We start from the raw sequence: 23,824 nt of genomic DNA on the forward strand, positions 1-23,824 counted from the left end.
TTCTTCGTAGCGCCTTACAATAAAAGAGCACACCAGGGCCATGTGGATCGACGGAGCTAGTTCTTCGTAGCGCCTTACAATAAAAGAGCACACCAGGGCCATGTGGATCGACGTAGCTAGTTCTTCGTAGCGCCTTACAATAAAAAGAGCACACCGGGGCCATTTAGATCAACGGAGCTAGTTCTTCGTAGCGCCTTACAATAAAAGAGCACACCAGGGCCATGTGGATCGACGTAGCTAGTTCTTCGTAGCGCCTTGCAATAAAAGAGCACACCGGGGCCATTTAGATCAATGGAGCTAGTTCTTCGTAGCGCCTTACAATAAAAGAGCACACCAGGAGCATGTGGATCGACGTAGCTAGTTCTTCGTGGCGCCTTACAATAAAAGAGCACACCGGGGCCATTTAGATCAACGGAGCTAGTTCTTCGTAGCGCCTTACAATAAAAGAGCGCACCGGGGCCATGTAGATCAACTGAACTATTTCTTCGTAGCGCCTTACAATAAAAGAGCACACCAGGGCCATGTGAATCAACGGAGCTAGTTCTTCGTAGCGCCTTACAATAAAAGAGCGCACCGGGGCCATGTAGATCAATTGAGCTAGTTCTTCGTAGCGCCTTACAATAAAATAGCGCACCGGGGCCATTTAGATCAACGGAGCTAGTTCGTCGTAGCACCTTACAATAAAAATCCGGTGGAATAAACACAGAATTCTATCTTCATTTTTGCATGAATCCCTTTTTTTATTTATCGACCATGTAAATATGAGATAAACAATAAATCATATATAATAAGTATAAAATTGACAGAAACTCTAGACGGATATATAAGTAAGATTTTTTTTATTGGCAAATTTGTTGATACATACAGGTACATATATAATTATACAAAACATAAGACAGTAACAAAAAAATCCCTCAAAGGCGAAGCCTGTGCGTGGGCAGTATAATTTATGAATTCAAAACAGTGGTGGTTAAATAATGAAAAAATATATAGTACCTATAGTTAGATTTATATGATTTTACTGGAGTTTTTACGTAATTAATAAAAGTTAATAAACTATAAACAAATATTTAATAAACAGTTAAAGTTGAAGTTAAATGGAATTTTTTTAAATGTAGACGGTAATGGCATATTTTAGGTATCATATTCGTAGTACAAATTGTAGAAAAAATTCTCTCACTTCCAGATTTTTTCTTACCCAGCTTTTAATATTATTATTTATTTTTTACGAGTTTAGGTTCTGGCACATCTTGAAAGAACTCGGCAAGGAATTAAACAATTTTGGGCCAATATAGTTAATGTGTCTTTGGGCTAGCCTAGTTTTGCAGTGAGGCACTGTGTACATGCATATGTTGTGTCTCTGGCTAGAAAGATTTGGGTTTTTACAGAAATTATAAAGACGAGTGTATATAAATTTAAGACCTTGGCCATAGTAGATCCGCCTTAGTTCCATAATGTTAGTTTCCTGAAACAATTGATCAGTGGGATTTGTCTTGGTCTTCTGGTGAATTATCTTAATGATAGACTAGAACAGATATACAAAAAAGTATTTAGAAAGATATACAAGTACATACAAAACTCCAGAAGACTTATGTTAAATTAGTGTTGATTGAAAAGATATGATAGTATGGACTTATTGTACCTACATTCCATGCAGTTAAATAGATCCGCTACATCTGCGTGTCTATTACTAACTTCATGTAATCTAGGTACAAACGAGTGTTTGAAATGCTCACTACTGGTATTCAAAATTTAAAATTTAAAAAAATATTTATTGCACAAAAATACAGAATACAAAGGGTATAGCTTATAGGTTACATCCCATTTCTTCCAGCTAACCCACAAAATACACATTATATTACATAACCCAACAATTACATGTTAACAAATGTATGTAAATAAAAAATAAAAAAACAGATGTATTTAATTTATGTAAAGTACTCTTTTAAAGTGTAGTGACATTTGTTTAATTAAAAGCATTTTTTAGTGATGATTTAAATTTAAGTATTTCAGTTATTTGTTTGATTCTAGTTATGCTATGTTATTTATTGTTACATTTAAACATGATGTTGGAACGATTAGCTCTCCTAAGCATATGAAATTTAATGAGGTTAAGTAAATTCGGGCTGTCTACACTACGATTTATAATTTTAAGTTTTTGGATTTCAAAAGGCGCCGAAATTCAAGCTGTTCCAAGCACAAATCTTAGAGACTTATAATATGCAATGATATGCTTGTTGCAGGTGTGCGCCCCGCGCTGGGTGAACCAGGTGAAGGAGACCAGGAACAACCGGGAATGGCTGATACACGGTGCCTGCTACACCACCGCAGCCAGCGACACCGAGCTGCTCTCCGCCTCGGCTGACAAGCTGGTCCCGCTCATGGCCGAAGGTGACAGCCTTTCCCATTATATATAATAGGAGAGCAAGAACGACCGGGACTGGCTGCTGCCCGGCGCCTGCTATACCACCATCTGGAGGGGCGAACCTATAAAATAATGACATCTGTTGTATCCAGCACTTTGATGTTGTTCATACTCCATAAACTTCTAACACTAGAGCCATCTGTGCAATGTAGCTCGAACTACATGAACAACTCGGAGACAAAGGTGAAGTGATGGCCACGGTCGTGAAATCACGAATTTATTATCATGGTGAATACACCATAACTAGAGACCGGATTATATGCAACAAAAATAGCCCAAAATATGCATGCAAATATGCAATAAAAATAGCTAAAATATGCACGAAAATCCATAAAAAGGGTCAAAATATGCAACATGAAATAATACAGGAAGTCGTATTTTTACATATTTTTTTTTTTATTTTAGTAAGCTATTAGTTCTCAAAGATAACAATTATATTTTCGAAAATATCAATTATAAAATGTATTTAACAATAAAATTTAAAATTTACTTTTTAAAACGTATATGACTAAGTATTGTTCTAAATGTTCTGTAGACAAATTGTGTCTACGATCGCTTAATATATTTTTGCAAGCGGAAAAGGAACGTTCAACGTCTACTGATGTGGCTGGACAGAATTAAAATTTGGGTGCGATTTTTGAACTTATTGTTCCGGGCAAAATTTCACCTGCCCCGTTGATGAAGTTATCAATTTATTTATTTTATTTTATTTATTTATTTAGTACAGGTGATGATACAATGACACATGTAGATAAAAAAATACTTTGACTGCCCAACTAGGAGGAATTCCCGTTTTAGGACAGTTTAGGAATTTGGCACAAAGGTTCAAACCCTGGGTTATTATTCAGTATGTTTTCAAATTTTTCTTTGAGTTTACTCGGGAATAGCTTTGGCAACGAGGAATTCATAAGGCGAATTTCCTTCATAACCTGAATAGATGAATTCAACGCCAATCCATGAGTTTCTAGCGTTTTTATACTTGCAGGTATGTAGGCGAAATGAGTGGTAATCATAGCTAGTTTTTTTTTAATACTGGCGTCGTCAAACGAATCTTTGCACTGGAAAACTGCCAAAGCCTCTGCACTATCGAAGTCATTGATAACACCCTTGATGGCTTCAAAATGTTCATGGTAAAACATCGCAGCATCGATCCATGTACCCCAACGTGTTATTACTGGCTCAGGAGGTAAAGGGATATTTGGCAGTTTTTCTTTGTAGGCCTTTATACGAACAGGCGCCTTAAGAAACACTTTCTTTGCTGATGAAATCAGGTTATTTACATTCGCAAACGTGGATCTCACTTCGTCGGCGAGTCTGTGAATTCCGTGAGCAAAACACGTCACATGAATCAAATTGGGATAAAATACTTGAAAGGCTTTGCCTGCTTTGATCATATAGGGGGCAGCATCTGAGAGCAACACATACACATTTTCATCCGCAGAAGATTCAGAAAATATTTTTTTTATACCCTCATTCACAAATCTGGCGATCGTAGAATGATTTGCCTTTTCAAGTTCTCTGCAGGCCACCAAATAGGAAGGTGAAGGTTCCAGTTTTAATGCACCAACAATCAAATTTGCAATGTAACGGCCGCAAGTGTCGGTGGTTTCGTCAGCTGAAATCCATATGATGTTATCCTTGAGTTCATTGCGTATTTCTTCCAGCACATGTTGATGAAATTGATGGTATGTAATTTTTACGTAAAGTAGATTCATCCGGTATATTTTGATTTATGCAATATTTTCTGAGAAAATCCTTCAAGGCAGGATTTGTCAGTTTGTATAGAGGGATATTGCTTGCAAGAAATGCTTCACATAGATCCATGCTAAAGAGATTTTGTTGTTTACCTTTGGAGGTTACTTCACTGTTACTGCTACTTGCCACTGTAAAAGCTTGTTGTCGTGGGCCCTTCTTCTGCACTCCTGCGATATGAACACTGGATTTGACATGCTGGTCTATTTGGAACTTTTTTGTGCTAGAAATGTTTTTCTCGCAAACTCGGCAGTATAAAACTTTTCCGTCGTATGTAAATATTCCAGGATATTCAGCTATCCACGTATGGGCACTTTTTTTTATCAGGGGGCATGGTTCACTTTCACAATGTACAACTTCGTGCAAACAAACAAAACACTAGACAAAACTCTAAAGAACAGCGCGTGCGACTAGTCAAAAACAAAATTCGCAATTCACTGAATTACCATAAAAATATACCAAATCACCCCTCATACGAATGAATGAATTGTTTTCGGCAATTAGCCGAATTAAGCCGAGTAGGCGCGAGCGCAGGCGAAGATGAGAGAGGTTCCCCCCCCCCCTCTCCGGCCGCCGGCCGTAGCGATCAGTTATCAGTTCTTCGCTGGCCGCGCGCCTTGCCATCTGACGTCTATAGTGTCGCTATGTGAGGCATCTGAACGATATCAAGCGTAAATATGCAAGATCTCAAATTATTTGTTAAAATATGCAACTACCGCTGAAAAGGGTCTAAATATGCATTTGCATATGCAAATATGCAAATGCATATAATCCGGTCTCTAACCATAACGTTTCTTTGAACCTTGTTGCGTTTTTTCTACCTTGTTTAACGATGGTAAATAACCGCTAATTGATGGAATAATCGAGGTTTTTTCACCAATAATGATTCCTTCCTTTCAGATTACCGGTACTACACCCAAAAAAACTGGGGCTCCAAGTTTGTCTATGACTACGGCATGGGGCAAGCCGGAATATCCGCTTACTTCACTCACGAGAGGGTGAGTCATTTCACAAAACATACACTAATTTATTTTTTAATGATAACCTAATGTTTATAAGACAAGGTATACATAGCACAAAGGATAACAAATTATTTTAAGCATTAATTACTAAAATTTGGTTGTTTACAGGTGGAAAAAAATATAATAAGCAGTAATAGTCGATTGAAGTACTTGTACATATAGAATTATTTGGCGGGTTGGGAATAAGCCGACGTAGCTCAGTGGTCCAAAGCACCTGACCGGACATCAGCTGAATTCCCGTCGGCGGCATTTATTTTTACTCAGGAGATATTTTCAATTTGTATGGATATTTCAGGCGAGTAATTAATGCTTATAATAATTTGTTATACACTAATTTACTCTGCAAACTACCTATGTAGCCAATTATCAGACTTCGCCAGAGATTTACTTTGAACTAGGAATATGGGATTGTTGTTTTTGATAGTAGTATATTGAATAATTAAAATCTTTTCAAGATTCCCCTCTGAATACTAAACCGTATCTATTTTTCACCAACTCAGAAGAAAGTATTCTATATCCGTACTGCTGTTTAAAAAATGAATAATTAAATTTATATACAGAAGGTATGTTGATGGTCTGTTGAAGTTCGGTTGATGGCTGTTGATCGTTAGATCCCCGCAATTTTAATCACCACTGGTCCACCACCACCGTGTATTGATACCATATCAATTTTTCTCCTAACGTCTAGATGATCTAATCCAGCGAGAGACAGTCTACAACAGAGGGTGGTACCCAAGCTCTTGCATAAACCTTTTTTGCACCTTTTGTACATCATTTGAGTGTAGGGAAGTCATTAGTAATCCAATTACAACAAAACCTGTTTTTCACCAGCATGACGCCCTGGAGGTCGACAAATTGGATAAGGGGGGAAAAGGGGGTAAGGCAGAGCAGCTACAGTTAGTGCTGGGTGCTCCAGGGGTGCTTAACTGGCGCGGCTCCACCGTACTGTTGACAGACCACTCGCTGCCCAGCTTTGTCAACAGGAAGAAGCGAGACTTAATTGGGTAGGTAACACCAACACTTCAAAATTGTTTTGGTGAATGCTGTGTGAAGGGTATTTTTAAAATATAAAGAGAAGAATTTCCGTGAAGAAATAAGGGGTGGATAGGAATCTGGAGGTCGGTGTGTTCAGGAGTGACGGACGTACGAATTCATCCCTCAACCGGCTTCTTCCGATCCCGTCCGCCACGCAGTTGGTAAACCATACATATTTGCCTCCAAGACCTGCACAAACCTCATCCCAAGAACCCGGACACCCTTGCTAATTCACCAAACGTAGCGAACTTCTTGGATGACCTACGGCAGAGGTGTATATGAAGGTGAGCTTTCTGACGTTCACCTTAAATTTTCAGTCGATAAGAGATTCCTGCTTGGAAGACGACAGGCCAAATGGTCTATTAGTAAAAATTTCACAATTTAATAAAAAAAGAACAGAGACCCATAGTACTTAGTTAGAGGGAAGAATTACTCACCATTTACAAAGTCTTTTATATACAAGGTTCCTTTTCGATTGCCAAATTGAGTCAATTCTAGGGGAGCTTGTTTTCACATCGTATAAATTTCACTTGTCCAGGGCCGTTGGGATAGTCCAATTGATAAGGAAAATAAATAAACCTTTCCTCTTCATTAGTAACGATGGTGCCTTCGACTCCGGAGTGATTCCCTTCACACTGGAAACCAAGAACGCGCACGATGGGGACTACATGGGCTACAGCGGCGTCTGCGGCCACTTCTTCAGCAAGGGGGAGCTACTGCATGTGGCGGGAGCGCCCAGAGGGGACAACTACATGGGCAAGGTAAAAGATTCCTCCTCTTCTCATATTGAAGGTTTGCTATCATCATGACAATCTCCACCCCACAATCTGCAGCCCTGAAAAACTTAATCAATCCAGGATTGGTTCTGTACGGGCACAATTGAAGCAGTTTGCTCCGAGACGCCAAGGAGCTAATAATGCACCTAGCGCAGCGCCCTTGAGGATTTTACTAAAGCCAGGCGCCGGGCCGTATGGCTTAGGGTCGGTCCTTAAGCAATCTCCCCTGGATTATCAGATTGTATTTCATCCAAAAATAATAAAAATAAATAAAATAACACTTCAATTATCTCAATCAAAACGTATGTTGACAAATTTTCGTCAAACAAATGGTTGAGCATTGGAGAGTTGAGCGCAGAAATAGAAGGATTTATGCTTGCCATTCAGGATAGAGTCATTAATACTAAAAATTATAGGAAGCATATAATCAAAGATACAAATCAAATTGATGATTTATGTAGAAAATGTTTGGCTTTTCCGGAAACTATTGAACATATTATATCAGGATGTTCTATATTAGCACCGTCCGAGTATACATTTAGGCACAATCAAGTTTTAAAAATAATTCACCAAAGTTTGGTAATTAAACATAACTTGATTGACTGCCGTAATATAATACCATATTATGAATACGAACCAAATTCATTTTTAGAAAACGAATTTTATAAAATATACTATGATAAAACTATACTAACAGACCGAACGATTAGTCATAATAGCCCCTATATAGTTTTACATGACAAAATTAAAAAAATAACTTATATCATTGATGTCGCTATTCCAACTTCGTGTAATATTAAAAATCTGTTAATGAAAAAATAAGAAAATACATATATTTAGGAAATGAGATAAAAAGAATTTGGCATTCTCAGACTATAAAAATATTACCATTCGTTATTTCGGCTACTGGCATTATACCTAACTCTCTCATTAAAAATTTAGGCGTATTAGATCTATCAAAAAATTTATATATAAAAATGCTAAAATCAGTTTTTTTAAATACATGTAGGATAACGAAAGATTTTTTTAATATTTATGTTGAGGGATCAGTAGGATTTATAGGCCCTGTTAGGAGTTCTACCGAGCCGAACCCTCACATATGAAAATATCTGGAGTCGGTGAATTATTTTCCCATTTGATCTCTGGTGAGTTGACATGTTGTTCTTGTATTGTTTTGTATTTATTTTGCTTATATAATGCACTTGCATAATGTTGATTGACTAGATGATCATTTGTGGAAAAGTTTGTGGAAGGGTTTAGTTTTTCCTATGGGGAAGATTTAACCCGGACATAAAATCGGATATAAAATCTGAATTGTTGAAAAAAAAATCAAATAATTATCTAAGGTTAAATTAATGTAAACATGAAATATGCTCTATTTTATGTGGTAGTAAGTATTGTGCTAAAGGGGCTAGAGATTTGACACATCATGAACGCAGATTTCGGCTGAGCCGAAGTATCGGATATTTGTTGGCCCAAACCGAAACTCGTTTACTGGCCCAAACTGGCCGAAACCGAAACGTCGATCGGTCACTAAGTACAAGTGAAAAAGATAAATAACTATTTTAGAAATTTATGGTAGTAAAAAAAAAACATAATTTAAAACGTAACATAATTTGGTAACTGTTTACTGCAGGTCTACCTGTACGAGTTCCCCGCACGCAACCGCCAGGCCCCCAAGATCCGCACCTTCCTACGGGGTGACTCTGCGGGCAGCTACTTCGGGGCCGCCCTGGGAGCTGCGGATATCACGGGGGACGGACTGGACGACCTGCTGGTAGGCGCTCCCTACGGCCTTCAGCCCAAAGTTCACGTTTTCCTAGGGAACAAATGGGTAAGTACTTTCATTGCATCAATTTGCTTCTTACCACTACGTAACATTACCAACACCGACTCATTCAGACTTATTTTCATTTTCAATTCTTCTCTATATCGTACATCCTCAAACTCTTGTTATTATATTATCACTACAGCAAACAAACTTAGAAGTAGTCAAACTCGCAACTTTATAACTTGAATTAACTCAAAACAATTCTCTATACACTATGTCAATCTTTCATCGAATAAGGTATCAAAGCCTGGGGAGGAGCTACCACTACCGCCATTGATCCCATTTAAAGTTGAAAAACTAATTTTAAAGATTATTCTAAAACTACTAATCATCCATCAGCAGTTACAGTCCCGAAAACCCTTCTGGACGGAAGGAGAGATGCTCTTCCGATTAACTGTTTAACTAACGCAATGAGTTTATTAACTCCTGGGAGTACAATGCTTTATATAATATACTATATTCTGTATTGTATACTTTTAATAAATAAAAAAAAAAAAACAAAAAATAAAATAAAACTAATAAAATACTTTTTTTGTTTTAAAACCACGATATTTATTAATTTAAGAACCGACCGGTTTCGCTTTACTTAAGCATCATCAGGGTACAAATTAATACTAAACAAGAAGTACATAATGTGTGTATATATATAACAAAATATAGAGGGAGACAACATGATACAAATATAAGCAACACAAAGACGGTCATAAAATACATTAACATAAGTGCACAAGTAATGGAAAAACCGCTAGATAATTATGTAGACTAATGGGTTATATCAATAAATCGGGAGAAACAAAGCATCAACTGGCATGGTGGTAAGGAAGTAAGGAGAACTGGGATTTTTTTATGGGTTTATTGGAAACAGACCTAATATTGGACTACTTGATATGTCTAATTGATTATTAAGTATCTGACTTTTGGTTTTTACAGCTTTTTTTATTTCTAGTGCCTCTAAGTTGTTTAGTCTATTACCATGCCCGTTTTTATGTAAGATGTTAGCACCGGTGCCATGACAGAATGTATGATCTTTATCGATCAAGTGATTTGCGAATTCGGAAAACCCGTTATTATTGAGGCAACGAAGATGCTCCTTTATCCTAATATTAACATTACGTGATGTCTTACCGATATAGAAAGCCGAACAATTATTGCAATTTAATTTATAAATCCCCGAATGACTTAATTTATCGTCCTTATCTTTAGAATTAATTAGAAATTTACCTACATTGTTATTGGTTTAAAAGGCCGGTTTGACTTCAGAAGGAAGGTTTTTTACACTTAAGGTAGAAAAGTGATTAATAAATAAAATTCGCCGCCATTGATAATTAATATTATTAACATTGATTTGAGGACAAGGACTAGCAAAGAGGAAGCGATTAATGGCTATTTGTTTTAGCTTTTTATTTAAGATTAAATCTATAAAATTTGATTCATAGCCATTATTTACTGCTATGTTTTTAATTAGTTTTAGTTCACTATCAAAATTACTATCGGACATTGGAATTGTGACTAAACGATGGACCATTGAATGGAATGCGGAGTGCTTATGTGAAATAGGGTGATTGGAGGTGCTGTGTATGACAACGTCAGTATAGGAGGGTTTACGAAAAATGTTAAAATTAATTCTGTTATTAACGATCGATAAGGTAAGGTCTAAAAAATTTAAGGTTGAATTTATGCCTATTTCTAATGTGAATTTAATCTTATTATGAAAAGAGTTTATAAGTTTGAGGAAGGAATTCAGTTGACGCTTAGTCCCTGTCCATATACACAAAACATCATCAACGTATCTTTTCCAGTACAAGACATTTTTAATAAGATGTGAGGTACTAGATAAAATTTTATTTTCTAAGTTATCCATGAATATATGAGCAATGAGAGGACTGGTAGGGCTCCCCATAGCTAGGCCGTCACGTTGCTGATATATAACATTATTAAATTGAAAATAATTTTGATTCAGGCATATATTAAACAAGGAAGTTAAATCTTTTATAAAATCTATAGAGAGATCGGAACTATTTAATAAATCAGAAATTAAACATTTACTCTCTTCTATGGGAACATTGGGGAACAAATTTACAACGTCAAAAGAAATTAGTGTAGAATTACTAGGGAGAATCATATCTTTCAATTCTTCTACTTATGAATAAGAGTTTTTAAGGGTATGTTTAGGTGAAAAAACATTGGTATTTTGAAACACATTAGTAATAACGGATGATATTTTAAAATTTGGGGCATTACAACATGAAACTACTGGCCTGACGGGGCAATTATTCTTGTGTATTTTAAGGAACCCATATAATTTAGGAGTTTTGGGATTTTTAGTTAAAAATTTAACTTTGTGATATGATTCATCTTTGAATATTTTAGTTTTACATGCTTGAAGTGTTTGTTTCACATTTTCTTGGAACTTATTGGTTGGGTCTTTCTAATAAATATCGTGGTTTTAAAACAAAAAAAAGTATTTTATTTTATTAAATATGTCAAACCACAAAGTGATTGCTTTCTACAATAATATAAAATAAAACTCTCACTCCAGAAGCTAGGTAGAAACTTGAGTGGCAACCAGCCGACGCACACGAGAAATGCTCATCTCGTGCACGACCCCACTGAGAGACAGCCTGGATTCTCACTGCGCCGTAAACTCTGTTCCACCATTAATAGGATATCTCACACAGCCACTCCCCGTCATCGATTCCCCGGTGGGATTGATGAAGTCCACAGGGCGATGCCTTATTTTCATTGTAACATTATGTTTGTTGCCAACTTGATTATTTTTTATTGTTATTTTTTAAGTAAACTGATTGTGTTGTAAACTATGCCTGCTATCAACACAGGATTTTCTAACGAGACATCACCCGTATACTAATGTAATTTATAAAATTTAAAAACAAGAAAATTATGATTGATTTTCAGGGAGCCCTGATCGTCCCACCTACTGGCGCAAAGGTCCTCCTGATGCCACAATGGGGTCGTTTCTCGCGCTTTGGAATATCCATAGCCACTGCAGATATCAATCAAGATGGATACAGTGGTGGGTAGTTGATCAATATGCCTACTTTTAGACGTACAAATTTCCTAAATATTATTGGCTTAACCGTTCTATAGAACAGAAATGGAGAAAGGGGTTTTATTTACTTCTATGTGAATAAAGAAATTCTGACACATTCACGAATCATTAACAAGCAGTACTGAGAGATATTTGCAATGTGGTATGCGGGTACTGTACCACGTGCAGCCGCCCCGGATACCATTAATTGGATAACCAACACCTCTGCCATACGTCACCCCAATGGTTTGCTACATTTCGTGATTTAGCAGGGGTACCTGGGTTCATGGGGTAGGATTTGCTGCCCTCGGGAGAGGCCGGTTGTGGAAAACGCTTTCTCCTCTCCAGCCGGACTCTCTTGACGCATCGCCTTTCACCGCACTGGGTGAATGGATTGATTAGTCCGTCAATCCTGGATGTACTGACCCCCACATTCCCACACACCCCTCATACCTTTTTCGTTTCCAGAACCTTTCTCTTTCCTTTTCTTAAAAAGATTCTCTTCATAGCATCTTTATAACTTCACAACAGCTTTCAAACGAGCGCGGGCGGCCCTCTAAAATACAAAATGCTTTCTTTTCAGTAAAATTATCATGTTTCGATGTTCCTGGTTTAGTCTAAATCATTTTTTATCAATCTGAATGTTGTATTAGACTATTTGTTCTTCAGACGTGTTAGTAGGAGCGCCGGAAGCAGAAGATGGTTGCGGCGGCATCTCTGTCTACCTGGGAAGTAAAACTGGCCTCCGGGAAACACCCCATCAGGAAATCCTGGCGGAAACTATAGCACCAGGACTCGGAATGAGAGGGTTCGGTATCTCCATCGCTCCCCCCGTTGATATTGATGCAAACTCTTTGCCAGGTAAAACTAATTATATGTGTGTACGATGAACGGTGGTTTTACTGAGTGATTTTACATAACAAAAGGTGATAAGTAAGGATGCATTATGTCACTGTAGCTATTCAATCTACACTTGTGTATTTATATCTAAGAATTAAAACAGGTGGGTTTGGGTGCGAAATTGAGTAATATGAAAGTATGTTGCCTGTTGTATGCCGATGATGTGAGGCTGATTTCTAACCGTGGAACCTACGGTGTCTCCTGTCTAGTACTGTACTGTACTTATGTAAGAAAGTCATATTGAGAGGGTAAGAAAACAGTGTGCACTTTATTTGTGAATGTTGATTACTTTGAGCAGGTGGATGAGTTTGTATATTTGCAAGAGATGGAAAGGCTGAAAAAATCATTGAAAGAAGAGCAAATGTAGGAAACTCCATTAATGAAGGACTAACGCGGTTAGTGCTAACAAAAAATTGTACGAAGAAGCGAAGCCAGCAGTCCACACGGAATGCTGGTACCTACCCTGAAGTATGGTAGTGAGGCATGTAACTGGAAGAGGAATAATAAAATTAGACTGAATGCTAAACAATTGAATTGCCTGAGGCGTATGGGTAGTAAAACCATGTATGATTATTATGTGAGAAATGCAAAAGAAATTTGCGAAAAATGCAAGGCTGACGTAAGTTTTGAAAGAAAGGATAAAAAAAGAAAATAAGATTAAGAAAGGGACGCTTAGATGGTTTGGGCATGAAGAATGAATGAAAGGAGTGTAAGGAAAATATATTATGCAAATGTAATGGAAGAAGAAGTCCGGGATGAATGAGGAAGACGTGGCACCAACGTGGTCCTAATAATTGATTCAGGCCACGTCAAGAGTCAGAATAACAGAAGGGTGCGTGTGAGACGATGTATGAATGTGAATAAAGTAAGGAATGTGTGCCGAGACCGAGTCCATCCTCTCTGAGTACCCCTGCGCGAAACAACGTAATGGTTTGTGGCTGATAAGTTTATTGGGATCTAATGATCCACAACAAAAAATTATATACCTTCTACGAATCGATGCTATCCCTAGAGGCATTTTTTAAATTGTCATTTAACTTGTAGTCTTCCATGAGCTTAGAGTCAACTGTCAAAATTAATTTTTAAATATCTCATTGGGTACTCAGCGGCGGGAAGTTATCTTTGTAACCAGTAGTATGCGGCCTTGCCAAATCTGGTTGATACATGAGACAGAATGACATAGCCGCAGGACTTAAGGAGAATCTGCCCTCTACAACATTTATGGGAACGTCAAATAATGAGAAAACCATTAATTTGATCAAGAGAAACGTTCAATATTTTATTATTTCTTACACTTGTTTATAGACTATTATCCAACAAATAAAAAGTACAAAGCATAGAACACAAACTGAAAAACAGTAGCCAAGAACGAAGAGAATGGTAGGTAAGTAGCAGTACATAACTACATCTGAAAAAGCAATGACAGATTTCACAAAACTTACATCAGTAATATGATGATTACTGAGCAAGGTTTTGATGAAATACATGATTTGTGCATAAAATCACCATTGTGCAGCTTCTTGGCATTAGAGCACTAAATAGTTTGCTAGAGTAGGTCTGTCCAAATTGTTTTTTTTTCTGATTTTCCTCTCCGACTTGTTGAAATATCAATTCTTTAATTCGAATCCAACTCCAATTCTTTATTCAGAGTATAAGTCTTTTGAAATCTGCTTGGTATACTTGCTATCCTTAGCCGTGTTCAATTTTGGCAGTTCTAGGAGTCCTGTCCATCTTTAAATTTACACACCTTTTAAATTAATGATATTAGTTTTTACAATACTGTTACATGCGTGTGAGTATTACCTTCTGTTCTATCTTCCGTATTTACTCACTGAAATGCTACGTCTAAATCGTCTAAACGTTGGAGGGAAATTGCAATGGTGCAAATCGCATATACAAGGCCATCTTAAGCCGTTAGGGTGGCCCTGGGCACACTTTAGGGAAGCCCTTTATTTTATCATTGTATCGGAGCGGGGGTGGCTTGAGAATTTTAAAGAAAATTTCTGCAGAATGTCGGCGTGGACAAATCGGTGCACAGCAGGGCCGGCACTGCACTGAATTTGGGGGCCCTGCACTAAATTTGGGAGTCCTTTTCGAAAGCAAAAACACATACAAATTGCAATGGTGTTTACATTAATTAATTAACGTATTATGCTTTATAGCGATAACTTCACCAGAGCTAGGCAGCACAGGCTTTTTATTTTTCCAACAGGCAGGACCAAACTAACAATGATCATGCCTTTGTAGAGAATAACTGCACTCCTAAACCACATTTCTTCTGAGGTAGACATTTTTCATTTAACACAAGGCTGCGTTTCTAAGTGATTGAAGTTATTAGTTCAATGTAAATTATGTTGTGAAATGTTATTGAGTTCACTGTATTTAAATATGAATAAATATTATTACAGACGTAGCGATTGGCGCCTACCTGAGCGGCCACGTGGTGTTGCTGCGTGCGCGTGCCCGAGCGCAGCTGACAGCCACACTAGTTGCCGTGGAGCGCTTGCAGAGGGAGAGCAAGTCCCTGAAGATCAATGCCTGCATGTTATATTTCCACAAGCTGCAGGCTACAAGGATCATCAGTTAGTGCACCAAGAACCTATTACCCTCCTACTAATTCGAATGAAAACTTTCAAAATGTGTCTTTTTTTAGATTAATTCCCCTTAACGGTACTAACTCAATGATAAATTTCTTCGCAGTTCATGCATCACCTTTATTGTGTCCCATAAATAAACTGTCCACTCCACTCTAGTTAATCCCTTTGGCACCAGTGCATAGTCAGGAAACATGCCAAACGCACACCAAACATTTGTATACAGTTGACATTTGTCACATGAGAACAATCCGTTTCTACAACTCTTTCTTCTGAACACGGAACACATCTTCAAAACCTATGTGAGACTATCAATACTCCTTCCTCTCTTTCATTTCCTCAAAAATAACCTCCACACAGCATCCCCAAAGATGACTTGAGCCCTGAGAAAAATATATTCTCTGAGGGCCTACTACGTAGAGTAAACGTTAGTAAAAATGTATGTACATCGGTGATATCTCAAAAGACTTAAGTTAGAAAATATTCATCCTAGTTGTCTGGATTTTTAACGTTATTTGTATGAACACATTTGTCACAGAGGTGTCTCGAGTCCTCACAGTGGACAGTGCCTTTGGTCGAGCGTACATGCTGGGAACACAACCTTCGTCCTTCAAATACAACCATACCAGAGATCTTGAGGCTGATAAGGAAATGTGCCAAATCATCAATATTGTTATAAAGGTAATTAAAAAATTCAAACATTTAAAAGATATTGCAAAAAATTTTAATTCCATAACAAATTGGTTCCAAAATTAAAAAAGTATGAAATTGTAATAAAAATACTTGGAATTTTGTAAAAATAATCATTGCAAAAAAATTCCAGCCTGATGTCCAAAACTTCCAAGATCCTTTGGAAATAACGTTGAATGTGACATTGCTGGAGAGCCAAGAGCCAAACAATCCCGTAATCATCACTGATAAAGGTGTCACTGGTAAGAATATCACAATATATTACTGATAGATATTAGCTTCTTCAGTGGCTAAAAAGTTGAATCTTGGGCATCGGATAATAGCTGCAGCAGGGTAGCCAGGGTAGCAGCCCGTTGACCACATTTCATTTGCCTCTGTTACCTCTTCTTTGTTCCACTTTTATATCACTGTCTCCTTGTTTCACCTTGAGTGTTGCTGTAGGTATTCAGTTATATTACTAGCAGTGGGAGCAAGATTCCTTCCCAAGGTACGCCAAAAAATACATATAAACTAAAAGTAAAACTAAAGTTCATTTTTGATTAAATAAAATCAAAATTTCAACAATCACAAACTGACACAAATGGACCAGTTATTAGAAAAGCTTACTCACAAAACATAAAAACTAGGACACAAGATTTGCACAAAGAACAGGCAATAAAAGCACTTGATGTAAAAAAGAGGACAACAGAAGACATTCTGCGTACAAAACTAAGACTTGGGTTAAAGAACAAAAAAGCGATATTACACAAATTTCATATCTAAGAATAAAACATGTTATAAATAATTCACAAAATACACATACACACAACTGTCACAAATTCCACAGTAGTGGAAAACTGCGTTTTTTGACCCAAATCTAAAGAATTTTACTATTTCTTAATTAATTTGTAATGATCTATTTCAGGAATGGATGCATTTAACAGCATGACACCAATCATTGAATTGGGACAGGGAACAGCGAGGATAAACCTTCCCTTCTCCACCAACTGCGGGGACGACAGCATCTGCTCCTCGGAACTAGTTGTCAACGCACATTTTCCTGACCACAGGTTTGCTTTAATATGTTCCTACCTTTTTTTTATTTTTTATATATATTTTTAATTTATTTTATAAAATACAATATAATTATTTAAATTTACATAATAAGAACATATTTCAAATAATAATTAAAAATGTTTACCTTTACGAGAGTCTAACACTCGTGTGTAAAGGGAAGAAAATAAAAATTAAAACTCAACATACATAATATTTGTGGAAAAATTCATAAAAAACATATAAAGTGAAGAGATTTTTGTTTTTTATTTAATAATATAAAGAGATTTCATCATGATTTTAATTAGCTAAATTATTTAAGATGGTAAAGTTTATTTTCTTTTTAAATTTATTATAAAATAAATAATTAAATGGTCAATATCTCAATACTGTATACGAACCTATGCTCTCTCACACGGAAATTTGATCTTGTTCTTGCACAAATAAACCTTATAAAACCAACAGTACTAATAGTGACAGAAACGTAGCTAAAGGCAGAAATACAAAAAACGTTAGTGGATCTTCCGGATTACACACTCTTCGGCAAAGACCGTCGAATTGAAAAACGAGGAGGTGGTGTAGCAATATATGTAAAGAAAAGGACCATAGGCCTGACAATCTCAGCCCAGGTGAACAAAGCTCTGGAAAAACAGTTCTAGTAATTACCTACAAATTGACGCATTATTCATTGACATTCAAATAGACCATCTCAAAACTATCCTAGCTGGTGTCTACTGCCCACCAAATGCATCGTACGAAAACCACCAAAAACTATTACACCAATTAAAAAGAAAAGCTGACGTGTCAAATGTAATAATTAGAGACCGGATTATATGCAACAAAAATAGCCCAAAATATGCATGCAAATATGCAATAAAAATAGCTAAAATATGCATGAAAATCCATAAAAAGGGTCAAAATATGCAACATGAAATAATACAGGAAGTCGTATTTTTACATATTTTTTTTATTTTAGTAAGCTATTAATTCTCAAGGATAACAATTATATTTTCGAAAATATCAATTATAAAATGTATTTAACAATAAAATTTAGAATTTACCTTTAAAAACGTATATGACTAAGTACTGTTCTAAATGTTCTGTAGACAAATTGTGTCTACGATCGCTTAATATATTTTTGTAAGCGGAAAAGGAACGTTCTACGTCTACTGATGTGGCTGGACAGAATTAAAATTTGGGTGCGATTTTTGAACTTATTGTTCCGGGCAAAATTTCACCTGCCCCGTTGATGAAGTTATCAATTTGGCACAAAGGTTCAAACCCTGGGTTATTATTCAGTATGTTTTCAAATTTTTTTTTGAGTTTACTCGGGAATAGCTTTGGCAACGGGGAATTCATAAGGCGAATTTCCTTCATAACCTGAATATATGCATTCAACGCCAATCCATGAGTTTCAAGCGTTTTTATACTTGCAGGTATGTAGGCGAAATGAGTGGTAATCATAGCTAGATTTTTTTTAATACTGGCGTCGTCAAACGATTCTTTGCACTGGAAAACTGCCAAAGCCTCTGCACTATCGAAGTCATTGATAACACCTTTGATGGCTTCAAAATGTTCATGGTAAAACATCGCAGCTTCGATCCATGTACCCCAATATGTTATTACTGGCTCAGGAGGTAAAGGGATATTTGGCAGTGTTTCTTTGTAGGCCTTTATACGAGCAGGCGCCTTAAGAAACACTTTCTTTGCTGATGAAATCAGGTTATTTACATTCGCAAACGTGGATCTCACTTCTTCGGCGAGTCTGTGAATTCCGTGAGCAAAACACGTCACATGAATCAAGTTGGGATAAAATACTTGGAGGGCTTTGATCATATAGGGGGCAGCATCTGAGAGCAACACATACACATTTTCATCTGCAGAAGATTCAGGAAATATTTTTTTTATACCCTCATTCACAAATCTGGCGATCGTAGAATGATTTGCCTTTTCAAGTTCTCTGCAGGCCACCAAATAGGAAGGTGAAGGTTCAAGTTTTAATGCACCAACAATCAAATTTGCAATGTAACGGCCGCAAGTGTCGGTGGTTTCGTCAGCTGAAATCCATATGATGTTATCCTTGAGTTCATTGCGTATTTCTTCCAGCACATGTTGATGAAATTGATGGTATGTAATTTTTACGTAAAGTAGATTCATCCGGTATATTTTGATTTATGCAATATTTTCTGAGAAAATCCTTCAAGGCAGGATTTGTCAGTTTGTATAGAGGGATATTGCTTGCAAGAAATGCTTCACATAGATCCATGCTAAAGTGATTTTGTTGTTTACCTTTGGAGGTTACTTCACTGTTACTGCTACTTGCCACTGTAAAAACTTGTTGTCGTGGGCCCTTCTTCTGCACTCCTACGATATGAACACTGGTTTTGACATGCTGGTCTATTTGGAACTTTTTTGTGCTAGAAATGTTTTTCTCGCAAACTCGGCAGTATAAAACTTTTCCGTCGTATGTAAATATTAAAGGATATTCAGCTATCCACGTATGGGCACTTTTTTTATCAGGGGGCATGGTTCATTTTCACAATGTACAACTTCGTGCAAACAAACAAAACACTAGACGAAACTCTAAAGAACAGCGCGTGCGACCAGTCAAAAACAAAATTCGCAATTCACTGAATTACCATAAAAATATACCAAATCACCCCTCATACGAATGAATGAATTGTTTTCGGCAATTAGCCGAATTAAGCCGAGTAGGCGCGAGCGCAGGCGAAGATGAGAGAGGTTCCCCCCCCCCCTCTCCGGCCGCCGGCCGTAGCGATCAGTTATCAGTTCTTCGCTGGCCGCGCGCCTTGCCATCTGACGTCTATAGTGTCGCTATGTGAGGCATCTGAACGATATCAAGCGTAAATATGCAAGATCACAAATTATTTGCTAAAATATGCAACTACCGCTGAAAAGGGTCTAAATATGCATTTGCATATGCAAATATGCAAATGCATATAATCCGGTCTCTAGTAATAATCCTTGGAGACTTCAATTATTCCAAATTGGTATGGCCCATTACAGAAGTGCATAATTCAAACAGCCCCGAGGCCTTATTTGAGGATATGTACTTGAACAGTAACTATTGGCAATTGGTAGATAAACCTACAAGATACAGGGACAACAATACCCCATCTCTATTGGACTTAGTCCTGTGCAATGATGAACATCTCATTACTGATATAAAATATCTAGCACCTATAGGCAAAAGTGACCATATATGTTTGTTGTCAACTCTACAAGTAAGTACCAGCCATAACAACGGATCCTCCGGCCCGAGAGGCAAGAAGCCGCAGATTATGATAAAATAAATGAAACCTTAAGCACTCGTGATATAATGTGGTCTCTCGTGGAAACCACTACAACTGAAGAAAAGTGGAACTTTTTTGCAAACATGTTTGAAGAGAAGATTGTGTCAAAAATACCACTATTCAAAGGCAATAAAAACCACAATAAGAACAAACCTTGGATCGACAAACACATACTAGCATTGATTAAAGAGAAAAAGAAAGCCTGGGATGGTTATAGATTATCCAGAAAACACATGGGGAATGTAAATGAGATTGAAAATGAGTATTACAGAGAATATAAACTGAAAATTAACTACCTTCTGTCGCAACTAAGAAATACCAGAAAAAACTTTGAACAAAAATTGATTGACAGCGGACAGAAACCATTTTACAGTTATATAAGGAAACAGATTGCCTCGAAAGTGTCTACTCCAACCATACTATATAACTTCTCTAACGAAACAGTTAGGTACCAGCGAGATGGACATAGCGAACATCCTTGCAATACAATTTGAAAAAACCTATGTCAATTCCAGACACCAGTATACCAACTATTAGTCAAAATGTGTATGTAGCACTATGCGAAATAGAATTCACTCCATCAGCAGTTGAGAATATTTTGAAGGGGTTGCGAGAAGATAGCGCTACTGGCCCTGATAATATTCCTGCTATTGTTCTCAAAAAGTGTGCAGCAACTCTCAGTAATCCCATAGCTCTGGTTATACAACAATCCTTTTTAGATGGGAAACTCCCTAAAGATTGGAAGAAAGCTATAATTACACCCATCTACAAAAAAGGTGATAAACTCAAACCAGCAAATTACAGACCTTTAAGCTTGACTAGTATTATCTGCAAAACCATGGAAAGAATAATAGTGGACGAGATACGCTCATTCCTGATCAAACTTGACATAATCTCAAACAAACAATATGGATTTGTGCAAAAAGATCCACGATTTCCAATCTCATTCTTAACATAGATTACTGGACAAACGAATGGGACAAACGGATTCCCACTGACGTAATTTATCTCGACTTTGAGAAAGCCTTCGATACTGTTTCAACCAATAGACTGTTGGCCAAACTTAAATGGACGACTTCTCGAATGGATCAAATCCTTCCTCACTGAGAGAAAATTACAAGTTCGAATTTGCAACCAACTGTCATCTGAGCGAAATGTGACCAGTGGTGTCCCTCAAGGATCAGTTCTCGGTCCAGTTCTGTTTATTTTGTACATCACGGACCTGCATACTATAATAAAATCAGACTCCAGCTGCTTTGCAGATGATACAAATTTCTTTGCCAACCCACACACTCATCACAACCAACTGCAAAACGATTTAAACGAAATATATAAATGGACAAATGATTGGCTTCTAAAACTCAATGTCGAAAAATGCACTGTCCTACATGTTGGAAAAACTATCCCTACACTTGCCTACAAACATAATGGAACACCTCTAAAAGCAGTGACATTACAACAAGACTTAGGAGTTACAATATCACAGGACTTGAAATGGGAACCACACATCGCTGAAATTGTGAAAAGAGCAAATTCACTAACATATCTAATCAGGAAAACCTTCCTTGACCTAACACCGGACATGATGTTAAAAATATATAAAACATATGTGCGACCTCTCGCAAATATGGAGTCCTTACTTCGCAAAGGATATAAATCTGTTAGAGAGAGTACAGAGACGTTTCACTAAAATACCAAGAGCTCTGAAAGATCTACGATACGAAGATAGACTCAAGAAACTAAGATTACCAACCTCACAAGAAAGAAGAGAAAGGGGTAACTTGATCGAGACTTTCAAAATTTTATCTGGACATTACAGTTGCCCTAGCATCCAAGAAATCTTCACTACTAATAAAAATATAAATCTCCGTGGACACTCAAAAAAAATTACCAAAACGCCTTTTGCATCTAATCCTAGAAAACACTTCTTTGCAAATAGAGTAGTGGATGCTTGGAACAAACTCCCACAACATGTCATCGATGCAACAAATATAAATCAATTCAAAGCTCTATTGGATTCACATTTGGATAGAAGAAAGGACTTAGTTCAAACTTAAAACAACTCAACTACTGTCAAACTTGTTGTGAATTCAGATATGAGCGCATCAGCAGAATGCTGCCTGCTCATTACATAATAATAATAATAATAAAATAATATTTTTTGGTCATAGTAAGGAGGGCTTCGTGCTGGGCTCCACCGGCAGCATTGTGTTTGAGATATCCCTGGAAAACAGAGGGGAGCCGGCGTACGTGGCACAGGTGAGGGTAACCCTCATGGCCCCCGCGTCTCTGGCGCGCCTGCCCGCTCACTGCCGGGCCGATCCTGACATCATCTGCAACATGGGCAACCCCCTCGTGGCGGGGGCACCTCCCAAGGTATGCTGTATAGTTCTAGTTGTCTATACTTGAGGACTAGAGAAATAGATTCTTTTATTGTAAATTAACCCACACAGAAGTGAAATAAAATACTGTAACTAAACATGAAATCATTTATAAAGGTATGCTGGAAAAGTAGAGGTCCAAGAAACGAGCCCTGTGGCACTCCACAGATGTTTCTAGAACTGCTAGAACCTAGATGTTTAATTGTACGAGGACAGTATTGAAATCAATGCAATATTATCCCGTCCCTCTTCCTTGAATAGCCTTGACCGCGCAGGACAGGACAATGGGAAACATAACAATTCTACCGTAGTTCAAATGCAGAACACTGCAAAAATGGATTCATGAAAAGGCGTGTTACAAGTTCACGAAAAATATTGAAATCGAAAAATATTATAAAAATATTTTATACCAAGATGTATTGCAGTGTTCCATTTACTCAACATTTTTAATTTTCAAACTCAGAGAGCGGCGAGAGCCGAGGTACGTATGCGTGGAGCATCTGCCTATTATCCTACTGTTTTGTCCAAACGCGGCCGGGCACGGTGGTGAGGGTGCGGAGATAGCTTGTCCGTCTATCTCTGGGACAATGTCTTTGTTCATTGTTCTGTCCTCCAAACTATTGTTTACACTAGGACATTGGGTCCGGAGCTGGGACGAGACAATATTGTCCTGTCCTCGTGTGAACCCGGCATAATTGTTTGTTTATAATAATCGATTGCTTCAAAGGCTTTTTTGATATCTACATTATTTTAATCATTTTTTTGTAATGACAGATCTTAAGGCTGGAGATTGACATGCGAGGTGTCTCGGACACGTCCCGCGCCGGGGAAAAGCTGGAGTTCATCGTGGAAGCTCTCACTAAGAGTGATGATAAAGATAAAAATCTAGTCATTGTCCCCCTGGTCTTCAAAGTAGACGCTAGAGTTGATATTGCAGGGTAATTATCAATAAATTATACCAAATCCAACTTATTTATTTACTACCTACGGTTTTGACATCCCCTTTCTTAGTTTATGTGAATT

General features: G+C 37.3%; 1 protein-coding gene across 4 annotated transcripts in view; it reads left to right on the forward strand.

The window, feature by feature from the left end:
• Window positions 1-23,824, forward strand: part of LOC149416513 (integrin alpha-PS3-like) — a 37,893-nt gene that overhangs the window by 7,787 nt on the left and 6,282 nt on the right. For all 4 annotated transcript variants that reach the window (XM_089640788.1, XM_089640791.1, XM_089640790.1 and 1 more), the window contains exons 5-17: window positions 2,244-2,391; window positions 5,078-5,175; window positions 6,031-6,203; window positions 6,830-6,995; window positions 8,647-8,844; window positions 11,758-11,875; window positions 12,560-12,751; window positions 15,199-15,372; window positions 15,923-16,065; window positions 16,208-16,316; window positions 16,979-17,123; window positions 22,592-22,796; window positions 23,576-23,739. In XM_089640788.1, coding sequence (XP_089496914.1) covers window positions 2,244-2,391; window positions 5,078-5,175; window positions 6,031-6,203; window positions 6,830-6,995; window positions 8,647-8,844; window positions 11,758-11,875; window positions 12,560-12,751; window positions 15,199-15,372; window positions 15,923-16,065; window positions 16,208-16,316; window positions 16,979-17,123; window positions 22,592-22,796; window positions 23,576-23,739 — 2,033 coding nt within the window. The remainder of the gene's footprint in view (window positions 1-2,243; window positions 2,392-5,077; window positions 5,176-6,030; window positions 6,204-6,829; window positions 6,996-8,646; window positions 8,845-11,757; window positions 11,876-12,559; window positions 12,752-15,198; window positions 15,373-15,922; window positions 16,066-16,207; window positions 16,317-16,978; window positions 17,124-22,591; window positions 22,797-23,575; window positions 23,740-23,824) is intronic.

Source organism: Hesperophylax consimilis, chromosome 16, assembly GCF_061612785.1.
Source record: "Hesperophylax consimilis isolate HC1 chromosome 16, BYU_Hcon_1.0, whole genome shotgun sequence".
In the NCBI taxonomy this organism is placed as follows: domain Eukaryota; kingdom Metazoa; phylum Arthropoda; class Insecta; order Trichoptera; family Limnephilidae; genus Hesperophylax; species Hesperophylax consimilis.